The 9,580-nt window shown below is 51.1% G+C and overlaps 3 protein-coding genes across 4 annotated transcripts in view; 2 read left to right on the plus strand and 1 right to left on the minus strand.

Moving 5' to 3' along the window:
- The window catches only part of NOP9 (NOP9 nucleolar protein), a 6,343-nt gene extending 1,550 nt beyond the window's left edge, over positions 1-4,793 (plus strand). The window contains exons 3-10 of the mRNA XM_024753278.1: positions 657-767; positions 1,012-1,153; positions 1,952-2,144; positions 2,783-2,923; positions 3,332-3,457; positions 3,623-3,859; positions 4,073-4,178; positions 4,519-4,793. Coding sequence (XP_024609046.1) covers positions 657-767; positions 1,012-1,153; positions 1,952-2,144; positions 2,783-2,923; positions 3,332-3,457; positions 3,623-3,859; positions 4,073-4,178; positions 4,519-4,676 — 1,214 coding nt within the window. The 3' untranslated portion in view covers positions 4,677-4,793. The remainder of the gene's footprint in view (positions 1-656; positions 768-1,011; positions 1,154-1,951; positions 2,145-2,782; positions 2,924-3,331; positions 3,458-3,622; positions 3,860-4,072; positions 4,179-4,518) is intronic.
- CIDEB (cell death inducing DFFA like effector b) lies at positions 4,776-7,817 on the minus strand. The gene is made up of 5 exons (XM_024753281.1): positions 7,664-7,817; positions 7,186-7,330; positions 5,894-6,043; positions 5,463-5,653; positions 4,776-5,351 (listed from the first exon to the last, which is right to left on the minus strand). Exons 1-5 carry the CDS (start codon positions 7,702-7,704, stop codon positions 5,219-5,221), a joined length of 660 nt encoding a protein of 219 aa, XP_024609049.1. The 5' UTR covers positions 7,705-7,817; the 3' UTR covers positions 4,776-5,218.
- The window catches only part of LTB4R2 (leukotriene B4 receptor 2), a 4,093-nt gene continuing 1,777 nt past the window's right edge, over positions 7,265-9,580 (plus strand). The window contains exon 1 of one of the 2 annotated variants that reach the window (XM_024753280.1): positions 7,265-7,333. The gene's annotated coding sequence lies outside the window, so the exon portion shown is untranslated. Of the gene's footprint in view, positions 7,373-9,580 lie in introns of both variants that reach the window. The other variant, XM_024753279.1, reaches the window with a different exon arrangement.

Genomic DNA, 9,580 nt, shown 5'->3' on the forward strand with positions numbered 1-9,580 from the left:
TTTTTTTTTTTTTTTTTTTTGCTGAGCCACACGCGCCTTGTGGTTCCTCGACCAATCAAACCTGTACCCCGTGCAGTGGAGGCTTGGAGCCCTAACCACTGGACTGCCCGGGAGTTCCCTCCTTTTTCATTTTATTTTGTGTGTTACATTTAAAAAATGCTTAGGACTTCCCTGGCGGTCCAGTGATTAAGAATCTGTGCTTTCACTTCAGGGGGCGCGGGTTCGATCCCTGGTTGGAGAAATAAGATCCCGCAGGCCACGCAGCGCGGCCAAAAAAAAAAAAAGGTGGTTGAGACCCACTAGATTGATTTCGTAATACACTCATAGGCAGCAGACCTACATTTTGAAAAACACTGGGAAATAAGATAGTGAGTTTAGGTGAGGCCTGATTTTGGAACACCTTGAACTCCTGACTGAGGAGTTTGGACTATCTCCTATGGACCATGGGGGAGCTGGTTGAAGTTTCTTAGAGAAATTAAAACGGATATGTAGTCTCAGTTCAGTCATCCAGACGAGACGAGACATTCAGTTGTACCAACTGAGTTGTATGTGTTCCGCATCTCCAAGCCAAATCCTTGTTCAACTATGGAATTATTCTTCCTCCTGGATGGCAGTTTGTGATCTCACCACTGCATACGTTCTTGATCTTCCTTCAGAAGCACAAAGGGCCCCATCTCGGGAATGTAAGGCAACCGATTTCGAGGTCCCTGAAACCTTCTTGAATTGTCTTCAGAACCTGAGCTCCTGCTTTCTGAAGGACATTGCTGGTAAGGAGGGAAATAAGAGGAGATCTGGGATCTTTTTTGGAGGTGATGATCATCAAACAAGGCTCTTATTTTGATCAGTCATATCCCTCTTGTTTTCAAATCTTATCTGGTTTGATGTTGTAAAGGCCCTGTGTAGACCATTTGTGTCCATAGTCCCTTGAATCTTGCTGCCTGAGATCTGAGGTTTTATAGGTTGTCTGGATTTTGGGAAAGCCGCTTTTATTATTTCTGCCCTCCCCCACAGTGTTTATCACTGACAAGATCTCCAGCTTCTGCCTTCAAGTAGCCTTACAGATCTTACACCGCAAGCTGCCCCAGTTTTGTGCCCACCTCTGCAATGCTGTGATGGGCTACTTGAGTAGCCGCAATTCCTCAGCAGATGGCAGGTATGGACAGGGCCTCAGGATTGACCAAGGTGGTGGGCTGTGTGAAATGAATGACATGATATGGGTATTTTATTTGTTTGTTTTAAAAGACAAAGGTTTTCATTCTGTGTATGTGTGTGTGTACATATGTATATATATGAAATATATATATGAGATATATATATATGAGGTATATATGAGATATATATGTATATAGCCATGTTATTTTTTTTTTTTTTTTTTTTTTTTTTTTTTTGACCACCAGGGAAGCCCGCCATGTTATTTTTTTGTCCAGTTTTATTGAGATATAATTGACATATAGCACTGCGTAAGTTTAAGGTGTGCAGCGTGATTTGACTGACTTACCTCACAAAACAATTACCACAATAAGTTTAGTGAACATCCATCATCTCGTTTACATACAAAATTAAAGAAATAGGAAAAAATTTTTTATTCCTTGTGATGGAACTCTTAACAACTTTCATGTAAAAACATACACTAGTGTCAGTTATATTTATCATGTTATACATTACATCCTTAGTATTTATCTTATAACTGGACGTTTGTACCTTTGATCGCTTTCTGCCAGTTCCCCCTACCCCCAGGGCCCCCGCCTCTGGTAAACACAAATCTGACCTCTTTTCCTATAAGTTTGTTTGTTTTTGAAGTATAATTGACGTACAACATTGTGTTAGTTCCTGTCACACAACGTGATGATTTGCTATTTCAGTACACTTCAAAATGATCACCATGGTAAGATGTGGTTATTTTGGATGAAGTGAAGTGAAGACTACCTGATCACCCTCTCCTTGTCCCCAGTCCCCTACTGCTATTTCTGCGCGATCAGACGAGCTCCAGACTCCTGGAGCAGGTGCTGCTGGTGTCGGAGCCCCCAAGGCTCCAGAGCCTCTTTGAGGATCACTTCCAAGGACAGCTGCAGACCCTGGCTGCACATCCTATTGCTAACTTCCCTTTGCAGCGTTTCCTGGATGCTATCACCACTCCTGAGCTGGTGAGTCAGGAACTTGGCTGAGTCCGTTCCTTTTAGTTCTTGTTCATTGGGACTTGCTTTATTGTATGCCTGCGTCTGTATTTTCAACAGTGTACTGGCCGTTCCCCTTGAGAAGTTATTCCTGGAGGCTTCCCAGAGCTTAGGGTAAAGGTGCCTTCTTCCCAGAAAGGATTTGCTTTGGCTTCTCTCAGGTGCCAATGCCAGCAGGAGACCGGCGTAATTCAAGTTCTCAGCCTGAGTTTCTGTGGCTCGCGCAGTCTCTGGGTACTGGGCTACAAATCCATATGAGCACTGGAGCGGCTGTCCTAGCTTCTCATTTCCTTTGCTGCTTAGTGCCAAGGCATGTTTCCCTGGGATCTCATGGGTTGAGATCTAGGGTAGAAGGGGAGGTTTAATTCTAGTCCTCCCTTATCCTGAGAGTATGGCCATTTACAATCCCCTCCCCATGGGAGGCCGCACCTCTAAGATTGCCCCTTTGTTCTGGACCTTCCTTATCCATCCAAACCAAAGTCCTGTTGTTGGCAATGCTTTTATGTTTTATCTAGCATTTTTAGTTGTTTTTGGCAGGAAGATTTCTCTCAATAACTCAGCCCACTGTTACCAGAATGCCAGATTCTTTAACCCATGTCTCCCCTCAGCTGTCCCCCGTGTTTGAGGAGCTAAGCCCTGCCCTGGAAGCTGTGCTGGCTCAGGGTCACTCAGGGGTAGTCATTGCCCTGGTCGGGGCCTGCCACAGAGTTGGGATCCACCAAGCCCAGGTCCTACAGCTGTTGTTGGAGGTGAGTGGTGGTTACCCGCAACCCATTTATGCCCTCAGTTCAAATTCTACCTGCTAGGACTTAGCTAATCTTCAGTCGTTGTATCTGTGAACCCAAGAGGTCTAGTGCCCAGGGAGTTCACAGATACAGGGGGAAATGAAGCCAAAACCATCTCATGGCCCTGGAATGAAAATAGTCTCCCAGGACAGAGAGAGAAGTTTTAAGGAATAAATATTTATTCAGACCGTTACATATATGGAGGCTGTGGATACAGCAAGGCAGATGAGATCCTGTCCGCATGCAGCTTATGTTCTTGTGGAGTTAGGCATTCTCATCTGTCCTGAATGCTATCCCCTGTCTGGGAAGTTGAGGTTAGGGATGAATTACTTGAGGTTAGTTCTCAGTTTCATGTTTTGTCTTCCTTTCTAGGCGTTCCACTGTGCAGAGCCCTCTTCCCGGCAAGTGGCCTGTGTGCCTCTCTTTGCCACTTTGATGACTTATGAGGTGTACTATGGACTGGCAGAGGAGGAGGGGGCAGTGCCCGCAGAGCACCAGGTGAGGTAGGGGAGAGGACAAACCTGTGACTAACTGGGGACCAGGCCTCCCAGGGCTTAGGAAGCCCCTCACCACTGAGGTGAGGGTGGTGAGATCTCTGGCTTCATCCAAGTGAAGGTGGCAGTTTGGTGGCTGCCTCCTAATTCCCTGTCTCTGTCCTTCCAGGTAGAAATGGCCACCGCCAGGGACCTGGGGGAAGTGACAGTCCTTGGGTCTCTACTGCTCCAGCATTTGCTGCACTTCTCCAGTCCTGGTATTATACTTCGAAGTTTGGGTGCCTTGACAGGACCACAGCTTCTGACTCTGGCCCAAAGCCCTGCTGGTTCCCATGTGCTTGATGCTGTCCTGACCAGCCCCTCCGTGACACGCAAGCAGTGCCGCCGGGTGCTGAAGACCCTAAAGGTTAGATTTCTGGCTTCTGCTTTGATTCCTCTGCCATCCTCCATTTAGAGAATGTGAGCATCCCCCAGGACTGTGCTTCGGAGTCACAGAGAGGATGTGTAGTTCCTAGACTGCTTCAACTCAGCCTCTGAACTTCAGCCCTCATGCCCACCCCCACCCAACACACTTCTGTGGACTGCCCTAGAGGGCCCTACCTTGCTTGTCTCAATGCAGGGACAGTATGTGGCTCTGGCCTGTAGTCGCCACGGCAGCCGTGTGCTTGATGCCATCTGGAGTGGGGCAGCCTTGGGGGCCCGGAAGGAAATTGCTGCTGAGCTGGGTGAGTACCAGCACCGATCTTTGACCTTTCCAAATGTCCCCTTTCCTCACTCTAAAGAGCTGGGTGGCTGGGAATGGACCTAAATTAAGCAGAGACTTCAGTTCCAAAGGGTGGTCTTAGCCACGGGTTCTTGGCAGTCTGTTCTCCCCTGCCCCTCTGTGGACTGTGCAGCCCACCCCTCCTCCTGACTTCTCTTCTTTGGACAGTGAGGTGTTAACTCTATCCTGAGGCAGGCCCAGGGTTCCAAAAAAATGGAGGGACTTTCACCCCAAGTAGAGTCTCTTCAAGGATGGGTGGGTGACTGCATGGTGATACTGAACATGAATGGTTCCCTTTGCAGGGGCGCGGAACCAGGAGCTGATAAGGGACCCTTTTGGCCACCATGTAGCTCGAAACGTGGCCCTGACTACCTTTTTGAAGCGGCGAGAGGCTTGGGAACAGCAGCAGGGGACGGTGGCCAAGCGGAGGCGGGCCTTGAATTCAATACTTGAAGACTAAGGCCTTTGGATCTGGGACTGGGTGTTCATGGGGCACGGGGAAACGGAGTATCTATCCTGTCCTGTTCCTAGTTTAAACTGGAGTCAAAAGTCTTATTGATAAACATTTTTATATTTTTACTGGAAACACCTTTGTTATTTTGTGGGGGAAGGGTACAAAGAAATAGAGATCTCAAGGTAAAGTCAGAGAGGGCTTTCTTCAGGGCACTGGGGAGCTTAGGGACAGGAGGGGAGTGGTAAGGACCTCTAGATGGAGCAGCAATCAGGGTGGGATCCAGATGCCTGTGGACAGGCTGTGTGGCCTTTCAGGGTAAGTGGGAGGCTGCAAAGATGGCTAGGAATGGATAGTATTCTTCAGCAATGGGTATAGGCTGGGGTGGAAGGCGTTAGGCTGATGGGCCTGTCACTATGGGATCAGAAGACTGGGGAAAACAGGCGGGCTAGTGAGCCTGCACTGTGTGTAGGCCCCAAACTTGATGCTGTCACAGTCCTTACAGTCTGTCTCTTGGAATGAGTCTAGGGGCAGAAGCTCAGAGCCCCTTCTCAGTAGGGTTGGAGGCGACCCTGCCGCTGCCACCGCTCAGTCCCTTCCACTGCATGCCGAAGGGTGGAGGAAATTCCCAGCAGCATGTGGCCCAGGCCTTGCAGCAGTGCGGAGGCCCATCGGAGGAGCTCCCTGAAGGGCAGAGACAAGAGGAAGTCACGGGGTGGGGTCTGGGGGTTTTAGCTGACAGGGTAGGGGAGTGCAGCCGTAGGGGTGGGGAAGTGTGACATGTTGGTCTCTGACCTGAGTATTTTCTTTGGGCCGAGTCCTTGAATGTCGCAGCTCATGGAGTAGAGCCCGTAGAACGTGGCTTTGATGTTCAGGCTGCCAAAGAGGTCTCGAGGGTTTTGCTTGTATACGTCGAAGGTGATGCGGGCGATGTCCTTGCTGTGCTTGGGCTTCTCCCGGCCCAGGCCATACGACAGCACCCCACTCTGTAGGGGCCCCCCACATCGGTGCAATGGACCCTCACATACTGACACTCACCACTAATCCCTGTCAGCACTGGGACAGACCCACCCTTGCCTGGACTGTTGGTCCACTATAAGGAGTCCTCGACAACTCCTCACCTCTCCCGTCGCCTCTGCCCCCAAGATCAGGGTTAGGTAGCAGAAGAGGCTTGGGAGAGACAGAAAGGATCAGTGGCCTAAGCAGCCCCAGTGTGGGCCTCTCACCCTGCTGGGGCTCCAGCTCTGTCCCAACTCCAGCACCATCAGGCATGTGTCATCCTCCAACAGCTGGAAGAAGTCCTCGCTCTCCACTGTGGTCCCATCCTCCTCCAGCACCAGTGTTAGCACTCCACTCAGCTTCAGAGTCTCCTGTGCCTGCCCAGTGGCAAGAAGTAGGAGGGAAGGGGCAGAGCTTATCCCATGCCCCTTCCCTGTCCAGCTGCCCAGCACCCAACGGTTGACCCTAGATGCTGACTGATATCCCAACTCTCCTTCCTGGTGCTTTGCCATCCCTTCTAATGGCTCTAGCTCACAGTGTTCTTTAGTTGTTGGGGGACCCTCACTAGGGGCTGTCCTTTTCCTATTTGTTTCTGCTTTGCTCCTACCATGTCACTGTCATCTCTCAGCTTCCCTCCAAGCCATGTCTACTGGTTAGGAATTGAAAAGCTAGCCAGTTTCTCTTGAATGGGTATAGGCACTATGCTGATGGGGCCTGGCACGACGGGGTCTTATCTCCAGTGTCCCACCTCACTCTCCGCGACCCTCACAGAGTTGTTCAGAACTATTTTCAGTAATAATGACTTTTAACCTTTTTGAGTCTTCACTAGTGTCAAGTATCTATGTAGCACTTTACATACATTATTCTCTTTTACTCCTTTCAGCAGCCCTAGGAGGTAGTTGTATTGTTGTACCCTTTTTACAGATGAAGAAACTGAGGGTTTTTTTTTTTTTTTTTTTTTTTTTGCGGTGCGCGGGCCTGTCACGGCTGTGGCCTCTCCCGTTGCAGGACACAGGCTCCGGACGCGCAGGCTCAGCGGCCATGGCTCGCGGGCCCAGCCGCTCCGCGGCATGTGGGATCTTCTCGGACCGGGGCACGAACCCGTGTCCCCTGCATCGGCCGGCGGACTCTCAACCACTGCGCCACTAGGGAAGCCCGAAACTGAGGTTTTGATAGGCTGAGTAACTTCCCAAGTTTTGACACTAGGAAGCGGCAGAATCAGGATTTGAATTTGATCTGTCATACAAATTGCCGTTCCATACTGAGTTCTGTAATCTATCCCTCCAACCCTGTCTACTCCTTTCCCGCCCCCAAAGAAAAGCCCACTCCTTGGAAAAAAAAAAAAGTGAATTGACTCAAATGCAGCAGAAGCCACTGGGCTCAGCCCCCTGCTTTTAGCCCTCAGAGGGAGGGGCAGCCATGTAGCCGCGGCCCTTCCTGCTCATTATTCCAAGCTCACACTCTTCCCTAGCCCCTTGGCTGCCCCTGCTCTTGGAACCCAGGGACGTGGCCCACATACCTTGTCTAGCAGTTGCCGGCGGGTGGCAGCTGTAAGGCCTTTCCGGGTGGCCCGCTTGTGATCACAGACGCGGAAAGGTCGCGGGGGTGGTGGAGCCGAGGTCCAGACCTTACGGCCCAAATCGGAGCTCATACTGGTTACTGACCTGGTAGGTGGGAAGAAAGGTCAAGAAGGAGTGAGGGATTTGGTGAGTGCAGCGGCGGGTGATGGGCCTGGGGTAGCTGGAGCTTTAGGGAAGTTGGGAGGGAGGGATCTAGGTGTGCAGATTAAAGTAGCTCGGGGAGAGAGGGAGAGACCACGGACTGGGCGCGGGGAGGGGGGAGGGGGGTGGCGGTTCAGGAGCTGGACAAGCCCACTGTGAAAAGGGGCAGGGAGGGGAAGGGGTACAAATTCGAAAGTTTTCCAGGGTCTGAAATCAGCTTTGTCACCCTGCCTATATCCCCAGAGCTGGAGAGTGGAGAGAAGGGTTAGAAATCACCTGAGCAGGCCGCTGGGGTCCAGGGCAGAGAGGTACTCCATGGTGGAGGGAAGGAGCAGGAGAGTTGCCTCTCCCGGGAGTTCTGGGCTCGGTGGTTCTCAGCGGGGTTGGAGCTGAAGTGGTGGTGTTTTCTGTTACGGAGCTGGGATCTTAGCCCCAGCGAGGTGGGGTTTGAGTCAAGCCCGGACTCTGGCCCCCCTGCCTGGCCAGTGAGAAGGGCAAAGTCCAAGGGGAGGGAGGAGGGGAAGGGCCAAGTGGGGTGGTGGAGGAAGGATTGAGGCCCAGATACGTCCAGCAAAAGCCATGGAAGTTTGTGTGTGTGTCTCTGGTGGCAGTGTGTGATGTGAGGGTACATGGGAACTATGTAATTGGATGGAATGTGATATCCGGTGTGTTTCTTTATACTGAGGTAATTTCTAGGGCCAATTTCTTCTGGCTCCCAATCTGTGTGAAGCTGGTTATGTGATTTGCTCTGTACGTGCTGCCACCTACTGAAAAAGCCATGAACTGCAGCTTTAGGAACAGGGAGGCCATGCTGAGGATGGGCAGGGCTTGGAGAAAATAGGACACCTCCAGGCAGTGTGCCTGGGTGGGGTGCGAGGAGAGGATGGGTCCTGATCCACGGATCGAGAATCACCAGGATCCTGTCTGGGACTCTAGGACCCTGGCCTTCCTCTTTCACGCTCTTCCCTCTGTGGGCTAGGGGAGGGGCTGGCTCAACACTTCTCTTCAGAAGAACTGCCGGCTTCAGCTGCACTGGGTTAGTCATTCTCTCACCTTTCTCCATCGGCCACTTTATAGGCATGAAGGAGATGCGGAAGGCGGAGAGGGGATGGGTCCTTTGATGACATCAGGACTTTAGCATTCGGTGCCCCTTGTCCCATCTCTGATTTCAGCTGCCGTTGTGATGAACAGTTATGAGGAAGCTCAGACTCCCACTGTCAGTGAATCCCTCACATGAGCATAAGTCTCCTTGATTTCTTGCCCAGGAGTCTTATCTGAAGCTGTAGCAGCCCACTCAGCCCCCTGACAAGTACAGGCTGCAAGTGTGTATAAGGGCATCAATGCCTCTAGGACAACCCTCAAACAATGGGGAATGTGAGCTGGCCATAAACGCCCATCTTCTCTCTTTCTGGAAGTTATTTTGTGCACTCAGAGGTTCCTGATGCCCACTGAATATTGGAATTCAATAATACACTCTTACTGGTTTTCCTCTTCCCTCTCTTCCCCTGCTCTCTCCCTCCTGCTTCCCGACCTGACTCCCCAAATACCAGATTACCCATGTCCTCGACTCAGGCTCTGCTCTGGAGGGAACCCAAACTGAGACAAGACTGGTGTCCTGGCTCCCAAGGAAACCCCTTCTGGCTGTTGACTGGGCAGAAGCCTTTTTTCCCTTTCCCTAAATTTCATCAATCTACCAAATTTCTTCCTTTCCAAGCTTTGCCCAACCTCACGACCTAGAGAAGTAAGTCTCTACACTGCGCCCTTTCCTTTTTCCTTGCGTTGTATCCTGGTGCAGCCTGGCAGTGTGGCCTCTTCATGGTTGTCAGTTAGGACTCCTCAACCAGGCTATAAGCCCCTCACACCTCCATGCATCTTCCCATTCCGCCTGGAACTTAACCTATGCTTTACACTGAAAGCTGCCATTGATAGCCCACTGAGAGGTGTGAGGGCAGAATGACTGGGGCAGGGTCCAAGGCAAGAGGTGAGAGGGGTAGGTAGGAAGCTGAGGAAAAAGGGGGCTCAGGAGTCTGAGTCTCAGGGTCAGGAGTCTGAAAACAGGCAAAGGTAGAGCAGCTGGGGGAATGAGGAGTTGGGTCACCTTCTCTGCTGAGTGCAGGCAAGAGCAGCCAGACAGCATAAGAGCTGCAGGGTGGGAGGATTGGGAGAAGAGGGTGGGGGGCAGGGGGTGGGGAG

The sequence above is a fragment of the Neophocaena asiaeorientalis genome, unplaced genomic scaffold (assembly GCF_003031525.2).
Source record: "Neophocaena asiaeorientalis asiaeorientalis breed wild unplaced genomic scaffold, Neophocaena_asiaeorientalis_V1.1 scaffold1186, whole genome shotgun sequence".
NCBI classification, from domain to species: Eukaryota; Metazoa; Chordata; class Mammalia; order Artiodactyla; family Phocoenidae; genus Neophocaena; species Neophocaena asiaeorientalis.